General features: G+C 41.1%; 1 protein-coding gene across 16 annotated transcripts in view; it reads left to right on the forward strand.

Moving 5' to 3' along the window:
* The window catches only part of LOC138755133 (arf-GAP with SH3 domain, ANK repeat and PH domain-containing protein 1-like), a 479,430-nt gene that overhangs the window by 203,656 nt on the left and 250,036 nt on the right, over positions 1–25,738 (forward strand). For 2 of the 16 annotated variants that reach the window (XM_069920511.1, XM_069920510.1), the window contains one exon: positions 1,927–2,074. The exons of 12 other annotated variants lie outside the window; for them this stretch is intronic. In XM_069920511.1, the coding sequence (XP_069776612.1) occupies positions 2,060–2,074 (15 nt within the window). In that variant the 5' untranslated portion in view covers positions 1,927–2,059. Of the gene's footprint in view, positions 1–1,926; positions 2,075–5,874; positions 6,056–23,181; positions 23,229–25,738 lie in introns of those variants that run through there. 2 more of the 16 variants (XM_069920507.1, XM_069920509.1) reach the window with 2 other exon arrangements.

Genomic DNA, 25,738 nt, shown 5'->3' on the forward strand with positions numbered 1-25,738 from the left:
CCCTTTCATAATCTTAAATACTTCTATCAAATCCCCTCTCAACCTTCTACGCTCCAAAGAATAAAGACATAATCTGTCCAATCTCTCCCTATACTCTAGATGCTTAAACCCAGGTAACATTCTGGTAAACCTTCTCTGCACTCTCTCCACTCTGTTTATATCCTTCCTATAATTAGGCGACCAGAACTGCACACAGAACTCCAAATTAGGCCGCACCAATGTCTTATACAATCTCAACATCACCTCCCAACTCCTTTATTCCATGCAATGATTGATAAAGGCCAGCATACTAAAAGCCTTCTTCACCACCCTATTCACGTGAGTTTCTACCTTCAGGGAACTATGTACCGTTACTCCTAAATCTTTCTGCTCTTCTGTATTCATTAATGCTCTCCCATTTACCACGTATGTCCTATTCTGATTCTTCTTATCAAACTGAAGCACCTCACACTTATCAGCATTAAATTCCATCTGCCATTTTTCAGCCCACTTTTCTAAGCAGCCCAAATCCCTCTGCAATCCTTGAAAACCTTCTTCATTATCCACTATTCCACCTATCTTAGTATCGTCTGCATATTTACTAATCCAATTCACCACCCTATCATCTAGATCATTAATGTATATAACGAACAACATTGGGCCCAATACAGATCCTTGAGGCACACCACTGGTCACCGGCCTCCAACCTGACAGACAATTATCCACTACCACTCTCTGGCCTCTCCCTTTCAGCCAATGTTCAATCCATTTGACTATCTCAAAATTTATACCTAAAGACTGCACCTTCCTAACTAACCTTCCATGTGGTACCTTATCGAAGGCCTTACTGAAGTCCATATAGACAACATCCACTGCGCTACCCTCATCCACATTCCTAGTCACCTCTTCAAAAAATTCAATCAGATTGGTCAAACATGACCTTCCTCCCACAAATCCATGTTGAGTGCTCCTGATCAGACCCTGTCTATCCAGATGTTTATAAGTACTATCTCTAAGAATTTTCTCCATTAATTTACCTACCACAGACGTCAAACTTACAGGCCGATAGTTGCCAGGCTTCCTCCTTGAACCCTTTTTAAATAACGGAACCACATGCGCAATGCGCCAATTCTCCGGCACTATCCCCATATCTAATGACATTTGGAAAACTACCGCCAGAGCCTCTGCTATTTCCTCCTTCACTTCTCTCAATGTCCTGGGGAAGATCCCGTCTGGTCCCGGAGACTTATCCACCTTTATATTCTTCAAAAGACTTAAAACTACACCTTTTGTAATCTCTATGTTCCCCATATTTACCCAATTTGCTTTTTTTTATCTCACATCTCCCAATATCCTTCTCCTTAGTGAATACCGAAGAAAAGAAACTGTTCAATATCTCCCCCATTCCTCTAGGCTCCACACACAGTTTTCCGCTCTGATTTTCTAAGGGACCAATTTTGTCTCTAGCTTTCCTCTTACCATTAACATATTTGTAGAACTCTTTAGGATTAGTTTTCACCCTGCTTGCCATAGTTTCCATTCACTGATTATTTTTTTGCTCATCAGTCAAAGCTCCTTATCTGATACAATGTCCTGACCAAATTATTTATTTACTCCCCTTTCACTGTTGAATTTACCACATCCTGACAAATGAGCAGTTGAAAAAAAAATCCCTTCTCCCTGGTATATCTTTTGCCAATGATTCACCTGTTGATTAATATCAAACATTACTATTGAGGGGTTCTCTGATGTTTGATACTTTATTGTCACTCTATTCCATACTTCTTGTAAAATTCTGAACTTATTTTTATTTCATTTCAAGAAGGAGATAATTTGGAAAAATCTTGTTTGCTTTTAAAATTCAAAGATAATCCACCTATTTGTCATTTTTCCTGCTAAATTGCGACCTGTTGTTCATCTGTGTATTTTTTTGTCTGCTTTTTCCAGACTGAATTATCTTCCTGACATCTTCTAAAAAGAGCTGAAATCGGGAGATCAATGACCACAATACTGTTTTGAATTATGAATCAATTTTGCCCAGTTTCATGAACAAAGCTTCAACAGTGTGGAGAGTGATTCAATGGAATGTTTTCAGGCAAGCATGAAGCAGTTTGCTTCAATGTATTGTTACATTGTACCTTCTAAATATTTCCCCAAAATGCACATTTTTTGACTTTCATTGGGTTGACTTCAAGCCGCTGGATAGTTTGTTCGTAGGTCCATGTGACTTTTATAAGGATATTACTTGTAATTCTTTCATGTCGACTTTAATCAAATTGTCTTTGAATGTCATTCATTGCATGCCTTTATGATTGATAGTTTTTCCTTGTAGGATAATTTTGAATCCTATGATAAATTATGCACTTAGCAGTTTTAGGTGACAAATCTTGGAGGGTGATTGAATAAGGTTTGACTTCTTACTCGTGTGTAAGCAAAGCAAAAATATACCTTTTCTGACAGACAAGAAAATTATTCAATTACTATGCCATCTTCACTCTCAAATTAATGCCTATTTTAATCTAAATTTAAGAAAGCAATTAAATCTAAAGAGTAGGTCTTTCAACGTCTCCTATTACTTGGAGTCGTATATTAATTGATTCAGCATTTTAATTAATCACTCATCCAACATCACTTAATAGATTGCATTTTTCCATTATCCCATTGTTTGAGGAGGTGTGCTTCAACCCTGTGCTTCTGTAGTGACTATTCTGCTTTTTTAAAAAAAAATTGAACATTTCAAGAATGTCCAGAAAGTTGTAATGTAAATTTGTACATCTGTCCTGTGAATTTTTTTTCTTCACTCCTTGTAAGTCAAAACAATTTTGGATTTGTTGAAGATTCATGATTTTAAAGATACTTCAATTTTTTTTGCAAAATCATGGATTTTAATCTGTGTAGTCCTTATTCTTCAACCTAAATTTTCTGAAAAATACTGAGATTTATCTGCACACTAATTTCTGTAACAAGTAATCTTAAAATTAGTATTTCTGTTTATATATAAAAGTGGGGATTGGTAACATGATCTCTTTTACAGTCATACTCAACACCATGCCCCAGTGTGATGTGTAGTTAGCTCCTTGCTATACTCTGTTACACCTATAACTGTGGCTGAGTTGGCTGAGAGGAATTGGAGAATCTGTCGAGTGTGGAGGCATTTGGGGTGGAAGGTGATGATGAGGAAAGCCATTGTCCTGATTGAGAGGAAGAGTTGAAGCAGATGTGGGGGAAATCGAACAGTCACAGTTGAGATTTCAGTCCATGATGATGTGAAAGAGAAAAGACACTAAGCAAGAATACCTTGCCTGGGGATATCTGGGCCCTGAAATGGTGGGGGAAGCGGGGCAAAAGATGCATGTTTCACATGCATCCTTTACAATTGTAAGGGAAAGTTACCTTAAACCAATTGGGAATGGACTAGGAGATGTGATGTGAAAGTGGGTCATGTTTGGTCGTGTAATATTTTTGAATGCAGCAGAATTGTCGAGAATGATCTGAATAATTCAGAGATTGGCCAGATGGAAAGTGAGGACTTTGGGTTTTCTAACCTTGTTCTATCACAGAGCAGAAGGGTTGAGAACAGAATTATGAGAAATGGGCAAGGCAATGTTAACAATGGTTTAGGAAGAAACATGTATGAATATCTCATTGCAGTATGTACAATGGAGTGGAGTTATGAAAGGTGTCAGGGTAGCTGAGGTAGTTGGTAGCTTTGTAATGGATGTTGGTAGCTAACACAGGCCCTTCTAGACTGCGCTGAACTATTCTGCCTAGTTCCATTGAACTGCGTCCTGTCCATAGCCCTCCATACTCCTCCCATCAATGTACATGTTCAAATATTTCTGAATTCACCATTTCAGCTGTCAGCTTGTTCCATACTCCCACTACTCTCTGAAGTTCCCCCAATGTTATCCATAAACTTTTCCCCTTTCACCCTTACCCTTATCCCCTCATTTGAATCTCACCTCAGTGGAAAAAAAACTACTTTCATTAACTCTATCTATATGCCTCATTATTTTGTATACATCTGTCTCCCTTCATTCTTCTATGCTTTAGGGAATAAAGTCTTAACCTGTTTAACCTTCCCCTGAAACTCCCTTCCTGATATCTGGGCAACATCCTAGTAAATCTTCTCTGCACTCTTTCAATCTTATTGATGTCATTCTTGTAATTAGGTGACCAAAACTGCTCCAAATATGGTCTTGTACAAATTCACCACAACATCTCAACTCCTATACTCAGTACTTTAATTTATGAGGGCCAATATACCAAAAACTCTCTTTACACCCCTATCTACCTGTGACACCACTTTTAGGAAAATTTATATGTTTTCCCAGATCTCTCTGTTCAACTGCATTCCTCAGTGCCCTACCATTTACCATGTCGTACCTTTTTTGTTCTTTCAAAAAGTAACACCTCACACTTGTCTGCACTAAATTCCATTTGCAATTTTTCAGCCCATTTTCAAGGTGGTCTAGATCCCTCTGCAAGCTTTGAAGTCTTCCTCACTGTCCACAACACCTCCATACTTTGTGTCATCTGCAAATTTGCTAATCCAATTTATCACATTATCAACTATATTATTGATGTAGGTTTCAAACAACAATTGTCCCAGCACTGATCCTGAGGTACACCACAAGTCACAGGCATCCAGACTGAGAATTAATCATCTACCACTACTCTCTGGCTTCTCCTGTTTGCCTCATCATGAATACTGAGTGTCTGAACATTTTTGACTAATCTTACATGTAGGACCTTGTCAGAGGCCTTACTAAAACCCATGTAGACAACATCCACAGCCTTTTCTTCATTAACTTTCCTGGTTACCTCCTCAAAAAAACCTATGACGGGTTAAGGACAACCTACCATGTACAAAGCCATATTGACTATCCTTAATCAGTCCCTGCCTATCCAAGTACTTGTATAACTGATCTCTTAGGACCCTTCCAATATTTAGGCTCACTGGCCTATAATTTCCTGGGTTACATTTGGAGCATTAGCATTGCTTAAACAACGGAACAACATGAGCTACCTTCAATTGCTCTAACACCACACCTATGGCTAAGGACATTTTGAATATTTCTGCCAAGCCCCTGTAATTTGTACACTCCCCTCTGTCAAGGTTTGAGGGAATACCTTGTCAGGCCCTGCAGATTTATCCACCCTTGTATGCTTTAAGACAGCAAGCACCTCTTCCTCTTTAATGTGTGTTAGTTCCATGACCTCACTGGTTGCTTTCTTTACTTCTGTAGACTTTGTGCCTGTTTCCTGATTAAACACTGATGCAAAAACATTTAAGATCTCTTCTGGCTCCATACATAGCCGACTACTCTGATCTTCAAGGGGTCCAATTTTGTCTGTTGCTCTTAATATACTTGTTGATACCCTATCAGCCAAAACCACCTCAAGTCTTCTTTTAGCCCTCTTTTCCCTCTTGTTTTTTTTCTTGCATTTTTCTACTCAAGTATCTCATTTGCTCCTTGTACTCTATACCTGCTAGACACCTTAACTAGAATCCCAATATTCCGCCAAAACCAAGGCACCCTGTGCCTGTTAACTTGATATTTAATCCTAACAGGAACATACAAACTCTGTACTCTTAAAATTTCACCTTTGAATGCCATTCACTTACTGAACAAATCCTTGTCAGAAAACAGTTTGTCCCAATTCATGCCTTCTAGATCCTTTCTCATTTCCTCAAAATTGGCCTTTCTCCAGTTTAGAATCTGAGCCCGAGGATTAGACCTATCCTCCTCCATAATTAACTTGAAACTTATGGCATTATGGTTACTGGACCCAAAATATTGCCCTACGCATACTTCTGTCCCCTGTCCTGTCTGGTTCCCTTATAGGAGATCCAGTATTGCACTCTCTCTTGTTAGTACGAATAAGAATCAGAATTTGTCATGAACAAGTCATGAAATTTAGAATTTTTTGGCAACATTTTAGTGCAAACATTCATATTATAACCATTTTACAACATTATTATTTTTATTTATAGTAGTTCATGAAAAGTAAGCAGGTGTTACGAGCCCAAAGGACCCCAAGACTCAGCAGCAATGGACATTCACCAAGACAAGTAGTTACTTAAACAAAAGTTGTTTTTAATTATCTTTAAGCATGAAAACAGAATCAAACTAACTTCTCTATTAACTTAACTAACCCAAATTAACTCCCTTCTAATTCTAAGCGCACGTGTATGTAATGTGTGTGTAAATTGAAGAAAAGTTCTTTGATTCACAGTTCAATCTTATTTCTCTTTCTACCAAGTTCATTGGTTGCAAGGAGTTCTTGTACTGTGCACAGAATTTAACATGTATAACGTTCACCAGACTTTGGTGCTCAAAAGGTAAAGGTTAACCGCTAAGGAAGGTTCTCGTAGGGTTTGCAGAGAGATATTTGTTGTTCCAGGATTTCCACAACTGAGGTGCCACCATTAGTCACCTCAATGTCTTACTGATGAAACTTGCCCCATCAGGGCTCTCCAGATGATAATCTCTTTCTTTCAGGCTATCACAGAGTTCCTTTCTGTTCCACTTATTCTAAGAGAAACATCAGACAGATAACACTTCCAGCCATCTGCCACTCTGGAGCTTTGTTTCTTCCAAGTTTCTCCTGCTTATTTCAGCTGTCTTTCAGTGTCACACATATCCTGGCTCCCCTCCCCCCCTCCCTCCATTTATGGATGCCTTGAATTGTATTCCATAGGAGCTCAATTTCCTAGTTCAAATTTTAATTTTTGGTTGTCCAAATTATTTGTGATTTATAAAAAAAAACCTACAAAAATAAAAAAAAAAATTGTTGATATTCTGCACTGGCTTTCATTGAAGTTTGTGAAACCATTTCTTGATTAGCTTTAAACTAATGAATACAGTCATGGGTCTGATGAAGAATTGTATTATTGCTTGTGTGTTCATTTGGAATTGAATGGACTGCTATATCGCACAAACAGTACTTTCATTTGAAAGTTGCACCTTTCAAGGAAATTTCATGATCCTCAATCAAGTGAAAGCAGAATAAGAAAAGTTCCTGCAATGAAAATGTCTAAATTTTAATTGTGATTCAATGGTAGAAGAAAGTGAGCTATTCACAAGTTAACACAAGATCACAAGATAAAGGAATATAAGTAGGCCATTTGGCCCATTGAGTGTGCTCCACAAATCCACCCTGCGCTAAACTATTCTCACATCTAGTTCTAGGTTCTGGTCTTTTCCTCATATCCCTGATACCTGGAATAATTAGATACCTATCTATTTCCCCCTTAAACTCCCCCCCCCCCCCACCCCTCCAACAAATGATCATGCCTCCACAGCTGTATGTGGCAACAAATTCCACAAATCCACGACCCTCTGACTAAAGAAATCTCTCCTCTCTGTTTTAAATGGGTACCTTCTAATTCTAAGACTGCCCTCTTGTTCTGGATTCACCCACCAAGGGAAAAATATTATTCACGTCTTCTCTGTCCAATCCTTTTAGCATTCAAAATGTTTCTGAGATCCCCTCTCATTCTCTTGTACTCCAATGAATACAGTCCAAGAGCTGCTAAACACTCCTTAGATTTTAGCCTTTGCATTCTAGGAATCATCCTGGTAAATCTTCTCTGTACTCTTTCTAACATTATTACATCCCTTCTAAGATAACGGGCCCAATCTGCACACAGTCCTCCAAATGAGGTCTCACCAGTGCCCCGTAGAGTCTCATCAACACCTCTTTATTCTTGTACACTATTCCCCTTGAAATGAATGCCAACATAGTATTTGCTTTCTTTACTTCCGATCCAACTTGGTGGTTAACCTTTAGGTTATCCTGTACAAGGACCCTCAAGTCTCTTTCCTCTTCCAAATTTTGAATTTTCTCCCCATCCAAATAATAATCTGCCTCTTTATTTCCTTTTCCAAAGTGTATAACCATACATTGCTCGACATTGTATCTCATCTGCTATTTCTTTGCCCACTCTCCTAAACTGTCCAAGTCTCTGAAAAGTTTCAGTTTCTTCAACACTTCTTACTCCACCACTGATCTTGGTGTCATTTGTAAACTTGGCCACAAAACCATTCACTCTATAAATCTAATTCATCAATATACATTGTAAAGAGAAGAGGCCCCAACACCAACTCCTGTGGAATACCATTAGTAACCGGCAACCAACCAGAACAGGATCCCTTTATTCCTACCCTTTGCTTTCTGCCTATCAGCCAATGCTCCACCCAATCTAGCATCATTCTTGTAATTCCACGGGCTTTCATCTTATTATGCAGCACCTTATCGAAGGCCTTTTGAAAATCCCAATACGCAACATCCACAGCCTCTCCTTTGTCCATCCTACTTGAGATTTCCTCAAAAAATTCCAATAGGTTGGTCAGGCAGGATCTTCCCTTTATGAAACCATGCTGGCTTGGACCTGTCATGCCATGCACCTCGAGGTATTTCATATCCTAGTCTTTGAGGATTGACCCTAATAACTTTCCAACCACTGACGTCAGACTAATAGGCTTATAATTTCCTTTTTTCTGCCTCCTTGCTTTCTTAAACAGCAGAATTACATTTATGACCTTCCAATCCTCTGGAACCATGCCAGTCTATTGATTTCTGGAAAATCAATTCCAATGCCTCCACAATCTCCAAAGTCACCTCCTTTCGAACCCATGGGTGCACTCATCCAGTCTGGGAGACCTGACTATCTTTAGACCAATCACCTTGCTAAGCATTACTGTACTTGATTCTATTCCCTGAGACCTCTGACTAAAAGCTATATTGCTATGGTCTTCCTCAGTGAAGACTGATGCAAAATACTAATTTAGTTCCCCTGCCATCTCTTTACCCATTATAATTTCTCCAGCATCATTTTCAATCAGTACTCTATCTACCAGTGTCTCTCTTTTACTCTTTATATATTTTAAAAATACTGTAATCTTCTGGAACCTGTTGAAGATGAATGACAAATGAAAGAGTTTTAGAAACTAGGATTATGAACTTAATTTCACTCCTGTAATTTGATAATGAGTTTGTTGTATATATTGTACAATGTACATAGTATTATGTTTAGTATTCTTCTTAATAGGAAAAGACACTGCAGGCACTTTACTACATTCTAAATTGGTGTTCTAACAAGCATATCCCCACGTCATCATCTACACATGATGATGTCATACCTAACACTGTTTCCCCCAACCAAAAAACAAAAATAAATTAGGGAAACATGCATAATGTGGTGGGATGCTGAGTTTTGGTTATGTAGGGTTATAGAGCATCCCTTGGAAAGAAAATAAAATGCTGAACAGTGCCAAACCTTTTTTATATACTGGTTATGGCACATAGTCCTTGAGTCGTTCTGGCGGGTGTCTGTCCTGTTTTGGATCTGTGGAGTGGGATGGCATCAGCTGGACTTCCTTTTGTTTTAAGGGTGCTTTTGGCTTGAGCGATTCCAGTTCGTTGGGTAGGATATAGCTGGGCAGTGGTGAAGATCTTGAGAGTCTTTCTGGTGTTGGAGGACTGCTTGCATGGTCTCTGGTTTCGTGTGCCCCTCTTGAAGGTATTCTTTTTTCAGATGCTGATCTGGCCATCTCTCTGCATGCCAGTGAGTGGTGGAGATGCTTCCTCCTATTTCAGGGTTGGCTTTTCTGTGTGTCTACTGCCTCAGCCTCAAGTGTCATAGCACTTTCCACTGCTCTTAACTGGTTGATGTATCTTTTTCATATCCTGTCTCCCACTAGAATGTGTAATGAATATGGGCTGAACTTTTTCAGGACTTCTCCCTGTACCCATGGGGTTCTTTTGAAACAGTGGTCTCTTACCAAAACTGGTTCGCCCACCTCTACTGATCTAGGGTTTTTGTTAGAGGAAGTTGTTGCAATCTGAGGCTGATGTTTGGGTGTATCGCCAATAGTTTGGTCCTAAAAATTTTCCTGAATGTTAGTTCTGCTGATGTCCTTTTGGTTGTTTAGTGTGGTGTATTTCAGTATCCCAGCAAGAAATTGGCAGTACTATGGGTCCATGACAAGTTTGCATTTCGTTTAATCTTTGTGGCTTTCTTGAAAGCTTGTATGAAACGTTCTACTTCTCCATTTATTCTTGGATGATATAGTGCAGATTATTGCACATGCGCTCTTTAAATTCTGCTGATGCACATTGTGGGATGTTGTTGGAAATTAGTTCTATGGGTAATCCACGCAATCTGAATACTTTTTCAATGCTATGACCCACAGTCTTGTGTGTTACTGTTGGCCATTTGGAGTATGCGTCGACTACTATCAGAAAATTCTCTCCCATAAATGGCCCTGCAAAGTCTATGTGGACACGATCCCACGGTGTGACGGCCATTTCCATGGGTTTGCTTCTGCTTGAGGTGCTTTGGGTTGTGCTTCCTGGTTCATGCTGCATCTCCTGACCGTGTGCTCGATGCCCTTCCCTGTGGAAGGCCACCAGACATGCATTCCGGTGAGTGCTTTCATTTACACTATCCCTGGGTGGTTATTGTGAAGTTCAGCCAAGACTTCTTTCTGCCACTTTTTGGAGACGATAGTCCTGGTTCCCCATAGCAGGCATCGATAGTTCCCCATGTCTGGCATAATAGGGGTTTCATTTCTTCTGACGTTTCCTAATCTTCTGGCCAATCATTATTTGTGAAGTAGAACATTCTTGCATCTTTTTGGGTTTCCTTGCTGATCAATTTTGTTGTAATGACCTTGATATATTGCTGTCACTTCTGATGTTCATTTGATGATTGCTTTGTTCTGCTCTATATGTGGGAGTGGTAAGTGGAAGAAGGCATCTGCGTGGCTATTCCATAAAGCCTGTTTAGAACTGTTTCCCAGTTGGCTAGATGTTCTGCATCACCGTTGCTGGTAATGATGACGTCATCCAGGTAGTAGCCGACCTTGAATCCCTGTAGTAGCTTGTTCATGATCGCTTGGAATATGGCTGGTGTCGTAGATATCCCATATGGCATGTTGGTATATGTGAATAATCCCAAATGTGTGTTGATAGTCACAGATTTCCGTGAGTCATTGTTCATTTCCACCTGTTGGTAGGCTTGTGACAGGTCTAGTTACATTAACTTTTGTCCTCCATTTAGTGTTTGAAATAATTCTTCGGCTCTTGGAATTGGGTGTTCTGGAATTTGTTTAATGGTTATTTTGTAATCTCCGCAGATGCATTTTTCTCCGTTTGCTTTCCATACTGGCATGATTGGGGTTGCCCATTCAAAGTACTGAATTTTCTCTAATATTCCTTCTTTTTCCAATCTATTGAGTTCCAATTTAATTTTTTCCTTTATTGTGAAACATATGGCTCTGGGTTTGTAAAAATTGGGTTCTGCTTCTGGTTTCAAATGGAACCTGGCTCAAGCTCCATGTATTTTTTCCAAACCTTCGTCGAATACTGTTTCATAATGTTTCAAGATTTGAGCCAGTTTGGGTTCTGTGACTTGTTTTTGTGTTCATCTTGATTTTCCTTTCTCTTTTGGCTGATTACTGTTCCTATCTTCTTCCAATCAATCTAATTGATTTAGCCAATCGTGCCCAAATAACGCTGGCTCCTTGGCAGTTACGATATAGAGGGGTAATTGCTTTAGTGTTTGTTCGTTGTACTTGACGTGCCCCTTACATTTCCTGAATACTCGTATTTCTTCCCCAGTAATGGTTTTTAAAACTGTCGGTTTGGATTATCTATGCATGTGGTAACAGGCATTCTTTCATTGTTAGTGGCATCAGGGAAACTGATGCTCCAATTCCATAAGCACACAAATTCTTGCTGCAGCTGAGCAGGTATTTCACAAAGAATAAGAAAACAGCAGTAGTTGCACTAAATTAGGGATAATAAATGCAAAATACATATAGTACAGATTCACAGTAAACATCATGCAAGTAAAAAGTAGTGTAATAATAGTGCCGACGTGCCTTCTTTCTGGTGTCAGCAGAATGATAACTGAATTCACTATGACTTTTTTAATAAATGGCTTGATTATATCAATTTAAATTAAATCATCTTGACTTACTTCTTATCATCTTGATGAATGAATGAATTGTGGTGTGATTTATCACTGACACAAAGATCAACTTGTGGATCAATACTCTACTTCCTATCTTGACATTTTACAATTTTCCTGACTGTCTTGAACTCTACATTCTTATGAGTTTTTTTTTGTATCACTGGTGGTCACTTTTTGCTGTAACTCATCCCTCTGTGATATTACTTGGATTTTTTCTCTCATTTGACGAAGCTTGACTTGGTTGGTTCTGTCCCACAGAACCCTATTTTTCAACTTTTACATTTTGTCTCTTGTTCCCTGCTCTCATTTCCGCTTTGGTTCATTTTGCCTCTCTAACTGCCTCTGTGAGCAAATTGACTAGAGGGCTGGAATTGTGTCTCATCCTATCAGAGGTACTCTAATTGTCCTATCCATACTCTCTGCAGCTTAATGGCTTGGACTCTGTCCTGGTTTTCTGGGACAACAAACAAGGGCATATACTCCATGTCACAGTTTTCTGGGGCAGGTTCTATTCCCAAGCATTTATTGTACTTTATTGTAAAGGTTCTGCACTCATCATCCATGTGTTCCATTCCTCACACACATAATCTTTGAATGGCTTTTTCAAGCAGACATTGAGAGGTTGCAAGAGTCGTCAAACCACCTGGAATAACTGCCATGTAAGCCACTTAACTAAGACAATCTGGAGTATATATTATGAAAGGTTAAAAATGGGTGGAGTCCAAAGGGTTAAAACTTTTTTTCCTTCCCCTATGTTATGGGCCCAGAGGACTCCAAAACCCAGCAGCAAGCAATAAAAATTCACAAAGACAAATGGTAACTTAAAGAAAAGTTGCTTTTAATTTTCTTTAAACATAAAAACAGGATCAAACTTTCACTTATCACTCTTAACCTAACTTACCGTAAATATTTGTGTATGATGCATTTCATGTACAATTTGACTACCCCCCCCCCCCATTTTTGAGGGGAAAAAAGGAGAAAAATTTTACCCTTGTGTATAATATGACCCCCACCCCTCGCCCGCCCGGGCCTCGCTGCCGGCCCGCCCGGGCGGCGCTGCTAATGAACTTATTGTTCAACCTGGCAGAAAAAAATTGTTAAAATAGTAACCCCATCTCCCAACTTTGAGCTCGAATTTCGGTACAAAATTTTTTGCATTATACAAGAATATTTACGGTAACCCCCTTCTAAAATTTAAGTGCACATGTATGTAATGTCTATATTTTCAAAAAAATTCTTTGATTCACAGTCCAATCTCACTCCTCCAAGTTCACTGGTAGGTATCAGGTAATTCTTATATTGTGCACAGAATTTAACATTTATGAATTTTCACTAAGCTCTGGTGCTTAAAGGTAATTGGTTACCACTCAGGAAAGTTCTTGTTGGTTTCAGAGAGATTTCTTGCTTGTGGACACACACAGACTTTTTCCTTCTAATCAGCCACTTCAGTTTCTTGCCGAAGAAACTTGCCCCCTCAGGGTTTTCTAGATGATAACCTCTTTCTTTCAGGTCACCACAGAGTTCCTTTTGTTTCCCTTACTTCAGGTGAAATACTCTAGCCAGCCATTTCATCTTGTATGGACCACAAGGGTTTTTAACAGGTTGAACTCACAACCCGTCTTTTGTGAATGGTTTTTCTGCACTCGTCATCCATGTATTCCATTCCTCACACACATAATCTTTGAATGGCTTGTTCAAGCAGACATTGAGAGGTTGCAAGAGACGTCAAACCACCTGGAATAACTGCCACGTAAGCCACTTAACTGAGAAGACAAAGTAGGTTACGAAACATATCCCAGACCAGCAAACTCCATTCCTTGCATAAACCGCCTGGCCACCTGTTCCACACATAGAAAATGGTGTAAAACTATGGATAGATGTTTTTATGAAAATGTACAAAAATGCTGGGAATTTTGTTTTAGTTTTAAATTTGTGCTTGAAGATTACCATGGGCCTTCACTTCATCCCGTCAGCCATGCGTGATAACACCACGGTAAACTTGGTCCTTTCATAGCCTGTACTTCTGGTTTGCTCAGTTTTCTCACCTTAACATTCCACTGGTCCATTGCCTATCATGATGAAATTCATGAGGGTTTCATCCATGTTTCCAATATTTGCCAATGCAAACTGGTATTTCTTCCCATTATGTATAATAAACTGGTGAAAACTTACAACTTTATGATCAAGATCTTTTGGTAGTTTTCTGAACAATTTCTTGTTTTTTGTTGTGATACCAGATTTTTTCTGTTCATGAAATGGTGTACTAGCCTCCTTTAGCTTCAATATCTTAACTGCGTTCTGGATACAACATTGCCCACTTTAGTGGTAAAACTCTTTATTTTTGTCCACAGTCAGTATGAATTGGTGGCAATGCCTTATCCTCACTGGTCATCAACGCAGGCACACCCCAATGATACCTGCTTAGCCTACTACTCTACTCATTATACACCCACGACTGTGTGGCCAGGCCCAATTCTAGTGCTATCTAAAAATTTGCCAATGACACCTCAGAATCACAAATGGCAAGGAGAAAGCATAAAAGAATGAGATGCAAATGGTGTAACACTCACCACCCACAGATTGGAGGAACAACATCTTATTTTCTGCTGGGCACCCTACAGCCACATGGCATGAACAAGGACTTCACTGCTTTCCATTTAACCTGTTTGCCTTTTCCTGCACCTCCCCCTCTCCTGCCTTCCATTCTTTCACCCACACAGCCCTACCTTACCCCCTCCCCCTCAATGCTGCTGTTGCTTCCTTCCTTTCTCCTCCTATCATTTTCTGCCTTGCCACCACCACCCCCACCCTACCATTTTGCTCAGATGCTTGCTGTCATATTATCACACTTTGATAAAGGGCTCAAGCCCGAAATGTCAGTTAGATATCTTTCTTTGCTACATAAAGGACACTCTTTGACCTGCTGAGGTTCTCCAGCATTTTGTTTATTTCAAATTTTGTAATTTACTTCTACCAACAACAACTCATGTGCTCAAAGCCAAGGAGACGATTGTGAACTTTGAGGAAGTCAGGGAAACACGACCCAGTCCTCATTGAGGGGTCACTAGTGGAGAGGGTCAAGAACTTCAAATTCCTGGGTGTCATCATCTCTGAGGATCTGTTCTGGAGCCTCCATGTTGATGCAATCACAAAGAAAGCTCGCCAGAGGTGTCTGTGGGGATTTAGTATGTCACCGAAGACTCTTATAAACTTCAACAGGTGTACCATGGGGAGCATTCTGGATGGCTGCATCACTGCTTGGTATGGAGGTACCAACTCTTAGGACACAAATAAACACCAGAGGTTTTTTAACTCAGCCTGCGACATCACAGTCACCAGACTTTGCTCCATCCAGGCATCTACATGAGACAGTGTCTTAAATAAAGAAGCCTCTGTCCTCAAATACCCCCACCACCCTGGCCATGCCCTCTGACTTTCATTCTGCTACCATCAGGGAAAAGGTACAGAAGCCTAAAGACAAGCACTCGCCGGCACGACAACAGCTTCTTTCCCACTGCCATCTGATTCCAGAATGATCAATGAACCAAAGACACTGCTTTACTTTTGGTGCACTATTATTTTAATTTTTTTAATCGTAATGTCGTAAGATGGTTATAATATGAATGTTTACACGCTGATGCAGCTGCAAAACAATGAATTTCATGACTTGTTCATGACAATAAATCCTGATTCTGATTTATATTTCACGTGACTATATAGTAATGTTGCCTCTGTTCATGTACCTATTTTCTGATGTGATTTTCCAACTCTGTCAAATGAGTGATTCCTCTTCTCATCAAACATTACCTTTTTGGTATTATTTTCTTAGTCTCTTTTTTCAATCTCTGGACAGTTGTTAATTTTCTTGGCCAGTTCTATTACTTTTACCTTAACACCCGCTTCATACTTGTTTTGCTGGAGCTTCTATTATAACAACCACCTTCAGCCAATGCCCAACAGCTCAGTCATTGTGATTTTTAGGGGTCGACTTATACATCTGATGTACGATAAAACCATTAAAACCATTAAAATGAGGCTTAAAAAAGGGGACTTATCTGCCGGTCGACTTGTATGCCAAAATATACGGTGTTTCTCAGCCTGATAATTATGGCTTTGATACCTCTGTATCTTTTACGAACAGAGTAGCTGGAAGATGTTGTACGCGGGGTGATAGACATTCTTAATGATTTTGAATGCTGCCTTCTGACAACTATCCCAGTAAATCCAGTTGCGGGGGAGGTGGGGGGAAGTGGAAGAGGGAGACTCCAGTGTTTCCTTCTGCCACTCTTGCAGTCTTGTGGATTGGCCCCTGATCTCATGCCAACCAGGACATTTTTGATGGAGCTTCAGCAGAAAGTTGACCAGCAGCCTTACTCGCCTCGGTCTTCTTAGGAAGTGCTCTTGCGTCTTCCTGACAAGTGAGGATATGTATGTCCAGGATAGGTCATTAGTTAAGTGGACTCCGAGGAACTTGTTGCTCTTGACTCTCTCCATTACTGATATATTAATGAGCAGTGGAGGCTGGTCATTCTGAGTCCTCATGAAGTTCACAATCTTCTCCTTTGTCTTGTCCATGCTGAAACTTGGGTTGTTATTCTCGCACCATAACACAAGATTTTCCACTTCTCTGTAGGTGCGACTCATCATTGTTGCTGATGAGGTCAACTACTGTTGTGCCATCTGCAAACTTGATGACTGTTCGAACTGCAGTCGTGCAGTAGTGTTGGCTGAGCACACAGCCCTGATATGCGCCAGTGCTCAGCAGGATGGTGCTCGGCATTCTGCAGCTGACCCGGACAGACTATCGTCTTACTGTTAGAAAGTCAGAATCCTCTCCTGCAGTAGTGGAGTTTTGAATATGTCTGTAAGGCCCTCCATCAGTTGGTCTGTGTAGTCCTTCAGTACTTGACCAGGTATGTTGTCTAGTCCCACAGCCTTGTGTGGGTTCACCTTCGATAGGGTTTTCCTCACCTTGGCTGCAGTTAAGCAGGGAGCCCATTTATCAGTGGTGCATGGAGTTTTTCTCGTGGATTCATGCATAGATGATCAGTCTGTCTTGAAGGGAGGTATTGTTGTCTTTGACTCAAGGTTGTCATGGTCCGTTATAGTTTTGATTCCTTACCTCATGTGCCTTGTGTCGCTGGTGACGACAGCTGTCTATGGAGTTTGTTTGTATCCATGCTTTGTCTTTTGGATTGCATTGGAGATTTCTGCTCTGGCTGATCTTAGGCTATTTTGTCTCCTGTCCTAAAGGTAGTAACCTGAGCTATGAGAAATGTCCAGACCTCTGCATCCATTCATGGTTTCTGGTTAGCTCTGGTTTTGAAGCATTTGATCCTCAGTGCATTTGCTAATGTAGCCAGTCACTGAGCTTGTGTACTCATTGATGTTATCATGGCCATTGAAGTGGCTACCTCCATGAAACAGCTCCAGTCCGTGGTTTCAAAGCAGTCCTCTAGCGCCTCTGTGCGATTTTCTACCTCTTCCCCCCCCCCCCAACCCTCACCCCACCAACCCTGCTTCATGTCCTGATCTCCCTGCAAACTGGCATTAAGAATAAGATGAAGCTATAATCTTCCAAGCAGTGGACAGCCTGTTGAATTCTTTACCACAGAAGGCAATTGAGACCAAAATCTTAATACTTCAGAGTCCCAATGCCCAAAAAGATGGGGAGAAAATGGCATGATCGAATAAAGGTGCAGACTTGAAGGGAACAAATGGCCAACTCCATTTGATAGTGAAGGAACTGATGATAGACAGAGGTGAAAAATGATGGTAAAGCATTTGTATGACTGGAGGAGGTGTAAATGAAGAGCAAGCTTTGAGATGCCCAATAGCATTAATTGTGCATTATATACTCTAACTTTTCCATTATTCTTGTCTGTACATGATGATTAGCTAAAGTCAACAATAAACAAAATATTTTAATTTTGAAAATTTATACTTGCACAAAATTCATTTTTTCCATGTTGTATCTGGTGTCATTCCAACTTCATTATCTCCAGAAAAAAAAGTCAAAATATTATGTATGTTTTTTAAAAAAAGAGCCTACTCTGGAGCATCATAGGATGCATCTGATGTTTAAATTAACTTTCCTATTTAAATTGCATACATCTCATGTCAAAAAATATTTCTTTGGCTTGGCTTCGTGGACGAAGATTTATGGAGGGGTAAATGTCCACGTCGGCTACAGGCTCGTTTGTGGCTGACAAGTCCGATGCAAGACAGGCAGACACGGTTGCAAGGGGAAATTGGTTGGTTGGGGTTGGGTGTTGGGTTTTTCCTCTTTTGTCAGTGAGGTGGGCTCTGTGGTCTTCAAAGGAGGTTGCTGCCCGCCGAACTGTGAGGTGCCAAGATGCACGATTTGAGGTGATATCAGCCCACTGGCGGTGGTCAATGTGGCAGGCGCCAAGAGATTTCTTTAGGCAGTCCTTGTACCTCTTCTTTGGTGCACCTCTGTCACGGTGGCCAGTGGAGAGCTCGCCATATAACACGATCTTGGGAAGGCGATGGTCCTCCATTCTGTAGACGTGACCTACCCAGCACAGTTGGATCTTCAACAGCGTGGATTCAATGCTGTCGGCCTCTGCCATCTCGAGTACTTCAATGTTAGGGATGAAGTCGCTCCAATGAATGTTGAGGATGGAGCGGAGACAACGCTGGTGGAAGCGTTCTAGGAGCCGTAGGTGATGCCGGTAGAGGACCCATGATTCGGAGCCGAACAGGAGTGTGGGTATGACAACTGCTCTGTATACGCTAATCTTTGTGAGGTTTTTCAGTTGGTTGTTTTTCCAAACTCTTTTGTGTAGTCTTCCAAAGGCGCTATTTGCCTTGGCGAGTCTGTTGTCTATCTCGTTGATCCTTGCATCTGATGAAATGGTGCAGCCGAGATAGGTAAACTGGTTGACCGTTTTGAGTTTTGTGTGCCCGATGGAGATGTGGGGGGGGCTGGTAGTCATGGTGGGGAGGTGGCTGATGGAGGACTTCAGTTTTCTTCAGGCTGACTTCCAGGCCAAACATTTTTGCAGTTTCTGCAAAACAGGACGTCAAGCGCTGAAGAGCTGGCTCTGAATGGGCAACTAAAGCGGCATCGTCTGCAAAGGTAGATCACGGACAAGTTTCTCTTGTGTCTTGGTGTGAGCTTGCAGGTGCCTCAGATTGAAGAGACTGCCATCCGTGCAGTACTGGATGTAAACAGCGTCTTCATTGTTGAGGTCTTTCATGGCTTGTTTCAGCATCATGCTGAAGAAGATTGAAAAGAGGGTTGGTGCGAGAACGCAGCCTTGCTTCACGCCATTGTTAATGGAGAAGGGTTCAGAGAGCTCATTGCTGTATCTGACCCGACCTTGTTGGTTTTCGTGCAGTTGGATAATCATGTTGAGGAACTTTGGGGGGCATCCGAGGCACTCTAGTATTTGCCAAAGCCCTTCCCTGCTCACGGTGTCGAAGGCTTTGGTGAGGTCAACAAAGGTGATGTAGAGTCCTTTGTTTTGTTATCTGCACTTTTCTTGGAGCTGTCTGAGGGCAAAGACCATGTCAGGAGTTCCTCTGTTTACTCGAAAGCCGCACTGTGATTCTGGGAGAACATTCTCGGCGACTCTAGGTATTATTCTATTTAGGAGAATCCTAGCGAAGATTTTGCCTGCAATGGAGAGCAGCGTGATTCCCCTGTAGTTTGAGCAGTCTGATTTCTCGCCTTTGTTTTTGTACAGGGTGATGATGATGGCATCACGAAGGTCCTGAGGGAGTTTTCCTTGGTCCCAGCAAAGCTTGAAAAACTCATGCAGTTTGGCATGCAGAGTTTTGCCGCCAGCCTTCCAGACCTCTGGGGGGATTCCATCCATACCTGCTGCTTTGCCACTTTTCAGTTGTTGAATTGCCTTATATGTCTCTTCCCGGGTGAGGACCTCATCCAGCTCTAGCCTTAGGGGCTGTTGAGGGAGCTGGAGCAGGGCGGAATCTTGGACTGAACGGTTGGCACTGAAAAGAGATTGGAAGTGTTCTGACCATCGGTTGAGGATGGAGATCTTGTCGCTGAGGAGGACTTTGCCGTCTGAGCTGCACAGCGGGCTTTGGACTTGGGGTGAGGGGCCGTACACAGCCTTTAGATTTGACACAGATATCTATGATATTTTAATGAAGAAAGCAAATTAAACAGAACAAAGTAGTTTGAAAATTCAAATGGCAGTCTAGAACTTACAATCACTTAGAAACCAATGGTTTAGTAATTCATTTTCTATTAGAATTTTGATGCTGCAACATTTCTGTATTTGAAAATTTATTGTAGATTGGGTCATGCCTGTGTTTTGGGCAGTTTGAAGAGACTGTGGATTCCAAATATGTCATTTATTTTTGATGTGAAACTTGCTGAATCTCCTCTTGCAAAAGAGCCTTGCACATATGGCATTAATGACCTCTGGAAGTAGAGAGCTGCATGATGCCAGTCAGTTACAATAAAAAGCGCCTAGTGTCTTTTTATCAACCTATGTGAAGGAGATGCTGCACCCCAACCTGGGCATCTTCAATATTTGAAAGTGATTGTAGATTATTTGCATTGGTTGCTGGTAAATTTCTTTTGGCTTTTGGCATAGTTCTACATGGCTTTGGCTATTCTACAACTGTTTCAGAAGTTGACAGATGGTAAAATATTTTTAACTAACTTTTGAGCTTTCAGTGCAAACCCATTGCTTCCAGCCATGAGTGCATCTGTTGGCCTTCCTCAGAAATTGAACATGACTCATGAATAAGTGTCAAGTAGGATAGGGTGAGCTGCAGAGGCAGACGAGCTCTCGACAGAGATAAATTACCTTCTAAGTGTCAGTAGTGATGATTGGTCATCGTCATGGCACCTTGCAGCATAGAAACAGGCCTATAGGTACAGCTGTCCATGCCGAACAATGTGCCCTCCTATGATAGTCCTATGCTTGCATAAGACCCTCACCCCTCCAATCCCTTATCCACACAGTTATTCAAGTGCTTCTTAAAGGAAGATAATGTACCTGCCTCTACCACTTTATCCAAAACTTGTTCCCTCTGAGTGAAGAATTTGCTCCTTCTGACCCTTCTATATCCCATCATCCATTATAGCTGTGCTTTCTTGTTTAGATTCTCCTACTCTAAGAAACTTTCAATTCACCTTGTCTATGTTCCTCATGCTTTTATAGGCTTCAATAAGCTCCCTTCTCAACTTTCTATGTCCCAAAGGAATACAGGTCAATTTATTTGCATTTTATCTGGACTGACTTTTGACATTTGATACAGCTGCAACCTTGGCTGGATAAGAATTGGTTGCAAAGGTGACTGTGGCTGAGAAATATTAGGCTTGTGGCGGTGTGAGGAGTGAAAGAAACACAGCCACCACGTTGAGGGTTGTTAACGACTGTCTTTATTCAAATTCAGCACGCCCCTTTAAGGACAGCTGGTGCATTGTGACATCATAATCGCTGCCACGGTGCGCACTGGAAGGGATGCTGGAGTCAGAGAGAAACCTTTGACGATGCCATTTCCCCATGGCTGCTCCGCCAAGTGGTGATACAAGCGGGGCCCATTTGCCATGAGGATGTGTGCCGCCACACAACCCTCCCCAGAACCGGCTATGCGTCCTGTCTCTTTGGCAGCTGGCCCTGGCGCTTGAGGGTGGCCATCTGCACTGGCTGTGATAAGTCCACCGTAAAAAGTTCCTCTCTCCCCTCAACATCTAGGGAGAAGGTTCTGCCGGACCGGTGCATGAATTTGTAAGGCCCCTCATACGGTCACTGTAGCGGTGCACCTTGTGGTCCCCTCTGCTCGAAAATGAACTGGGCTGAGTCGAGCTCTTTAGGGAGATGAAATGGCCGGGTGCTGTGGCGTTCCGTGGGTGGGTGAGTTAGGGAGGCCAGTCGCCTGCGTAGGTCTGCCAGTAGGTTTTTGTCAGTGGCCGTGGCGATACAAGTGGGGCCGGTTCCCCATGAGGATGTGCGCCGCCACAGGCTTTTGGTTACTTTGCAGTTGGTCCTGGAAGTGTTAGCAACATTACAGTTTGCACCACCCTGCAAAAAGAATGGCCTTTATTGAAAGAGAAAATTTAATTCATTTTCTTTCTGGTGAGATCCAGGTGGAACAAATACAACTATCCATAGAGTAACATGATTGAAAAAATACAATTTTTGCAGACGGTAATACAGTAAAACTACCTGGTATCTGGAACCTATGGCAATTGATAGTTGCCAGATATGTGAATTTTCTGGTTGCTTGAGATTGTGTTACGTGATTTGTGAACTAACAGCGAGGTGCGCCAATTTTAAACTTCTGTTTTTTTTTATCCTATTTTCCATGAGTTTTTATTTGCTGGTTACTTGAGGCTGCTGTTTTCTTGAATTCCGTATGACAGGGGTTTTATTGTATTAGCTGTTAAATGCTACAAAACTGTTACGTCCACAAATCTGCTAATGGAGATGGTCACCACTTATATGTAGCAAAGGGTGGACTTCAAACTTCTGGATGATTTCTGATTATAGTTGTTGATGAATTGTATACCCCTGGATGCTGCATTTTGGTTTTCCTGCACCTTTCAAATATCAAGGTTTCTTTAGGGTATACCCATGAATCATATATTTAATCTGACCCATTGAAGTGTTGTAGTGGGAGCCCCACGTGTACAACAGAATCGCACACAGCCATAACAGTTAAGCAAGTGCATTGCCAGAGTGCATAGCCTCCAACGACGTCCCAGTCCTCCAGCTGCAGGCCAGGCACCAGCAATTAGAAAAAGCCCGTGAATAAGAGGCCGTGCTTTTTATGGCACCCGACACCTGAGGCTGGAAAGTGACTTTACTATCGCATCCTAGAAGGCTCAGCATGAAACACGCAGAGGGAACTATAAAAGCTGTAGTTAAGTACAATAAAGGAACTAATTCCTGACTCGACTGACTCGTGTCATTTATTGCCACTTGCGTAAGGTAGTTTTGGCTTGGCAGATAGGCCACAACAGTGTTCATCTCAGTATGACAGAAAATTTGCAGCCTTGCCCTTTTGGAAAGCTGATTTTGCTTTGGTTATTGTATTCCAAGTACACAAAGTTCCCAGTTCAACTGTTCTTAAGTGTATTGTCAGCTTTCAAACTTGTAGTCAGTTTAGTGAAATTGTATTATCAACATTATTGTTATCTCTCTCCTTCCACTTCCAGACCAAATTACAGTTCTTGATTAGATGAATGAAAGATGGGTATCGTTAGGTGCCTGTCGAAGAGTCATTTCTGTGAATGATGGAAACTCGCGCTCTTTGGGTTAGTATTATGCAAAAGCATTGCAATTGAATAGGTCCAGTCAAAATTCCTTGAACATTTTTCGCAATGCCGAATGTTATTCAGAATGGGTTCAAAAAGAATCGAGGCTAGACAAGTATTATAAACAAATAATGGTCTTTATTTACACACAGGCGAGTTCAAAAAAAGGCACACACTGACAGACTAATGAACACAGCACACAATCACAATATACCGAGAAATGAGGGTTTAAATTGTTCAGTACCCACAACCCATAGGCACAGGATACTGAGAAACGAGGGTTTAACTTCTTCAGCACCTACCACCCACAGGCACAGTGTACTGCATAACTAAATGAGTACAGACACATGAGTGTGATCTCCAGTGTTGCTACTCAGGGTCTGGGATGGGCCCATTGCATTTGGCGTTGTCCTTGGCTTGTAGCCTGAAGTTCAGTGATGGTCGCCATGCAGCAGAAGGGAGAGGAAAATGAGCATGGCTTTTTCAATGAAGGAGCAGTGTCTTGTGAGAACTAATTATGCATCAGCCTCACCTGTGGGCAGATCTAACTATGGACACCTGGAGGACAATGACATGTCAGTTGCCAGGGCCAATCACGCATCAGCTTTGTGTGATTGGCAGGTGAGGTGACTTCTGACTCTGCTCCAGCTGGAGAGATCACATGACCCTTCCCACCAGATTCCAGATGGAGAGGCTATATGACCCTCCACAATCCATTCTACAAAGTGAGACAACACTTGGAATACTGGGTGGAGTGTATATGGAACTGCTGTCAATTGAAGTGCTGCAGGTAGGTTCAGTTCCTATGCTAAAAAGACATCTTGACAAATGTATGGATAGGAGAAAGTTTAGAGGTTATGAGTTGAGCTTTTGTAGGTAGACAACTTAGTTAGTTAGTATGGACAAGTTGGGATAAAGTACTTGCTTCTGTTTTGTACATTTCTGACTCAAATTTATTATTGCTTTGTTTGACTGTTGGTCTGCTTGGCATGATAACATATTAGTTACATTCTTGTCCCTTGGTACACTTTGCAAATGTAAAAATTGTGGTTAGACCTTCTGATCTCCCAGTTAAATTTGGAAAATCTCCATTTTTCAGTGAATAATTTAAAAAACTTTTTCCAGAAGTTAAAGCCATTGGTTCTTGCATTTTATTCCAAGCATCAAACCATGAAGAATGTGGTTTGTCTGTTATACCTTCTTAACAATTAAATTCACCCCTTCAGCCCTTTACTTGAACAAATTTGATTTTGTTTATAATGATAATGAGTTTATTGTCATACACAGAAGTACCATGTACATATCCATCAAAATTCTTACTTCCTGGAACCTAACAGGTACTTTGTAAAAGAAAAGCTGCAGTAGTATACTCTGAATTGCTGTACAGATGGAGTTAATATAAAAGATAATATTCAAAGTTGCAGTAGTGCAATAAAAAAATGGTGATTCAATAGTGCTGACAGGTCTTTATTCATAATTAAATGTAGAGCACTCATTGCTGGAAAAGATCGAGGATTAATTTAATTCAGCATCTTTTGAATCAGGAACATTTAAATTAGTGGTTTTCAAACTTTTTCTTTCCACTCACATACTTTATGTAATCTGTATGCCATTGGTGCTCTGTGATTAAAAGGGATTTCTTACGATAGTATTGAACAGCACAGCACAGTAAAGGCCCTTGGGCCCTTGATGTTGTGCCGACCCATATATTCCTTCCTAAAAAAAGTATTAAACCCTCTATTTTTCTTTCATCTCTGTCTCTGTCTAAGAGTCTCTTAAATGCCTTCAATGTTTCAGCCTCCACCACCATCCCTGGAAAGGCATTCCAGGCACCCACAACTCTGTTTAAAATTTTTTGTTAAGTGTCCCTGATGTTTCCCTCTAAACTTCCCTTTAACTTTGTACATATATCGTCTGGAGTTTGCTGATCCTACCCTGGGAAACATGTTACCTTTCATGATCTTGTTGACCTCTATCAAGCCTCCTCTCATCCTTCTGATCCACAGAGAGAAGTCCCAGCTCCGCCAACCTTGCCTCATAAGACTTGTTTTACAATCCAACATCTTGGTAAATCTCCTCTGCACCCTCTCCATATCCTTCCTATAATTAGGTGATCACAATTTGTAGAATTGCAACATGTCCACTCTGCTCTTGAATTCAATCCCCCTATTAATTAATCCCAGCATCCTATAGGCCTTCTTAACTATTCTATCAACCTGTGCAGTGACCATGAAGGATGTATGGATTTGAACCCCAAGGTCCCTCTGTTCATCCACACTCTTCAGTAACTGACCATTAACCCTGCACTCAATATTGTGGTTTGTCTTTCCAAAATGCATCACCTCACATTTATCAGGATTGAAATCCATTTGCCACTTTTCTGCCCAACTCGGTATCCTGTCTATATCTTGTATCCTTCCACAACTCCTCCAACCTTTGTGTTACCTGCAAACTTACTGCAAACATCCTTCTGCCTCTGCGTCCAGGTAATTTCCATGTATCTGTGAGTG

This window comes from Narcine bancroftii, chromosome 2 (genome assembly GCF_036971445.1).
Source record: "Narcine bancroftii isolate sNarBan1 chromosome 2, sNarBan1.hap1, whole genome shotgun sequence".
Taxonomy (NCBI): domain Eukaryota; kingdom Metazoa; phylum Chordata; class Chondrichthyes; order Torpediniformes; family Narcinidae; genus Narcine; species Narcine bancroftii.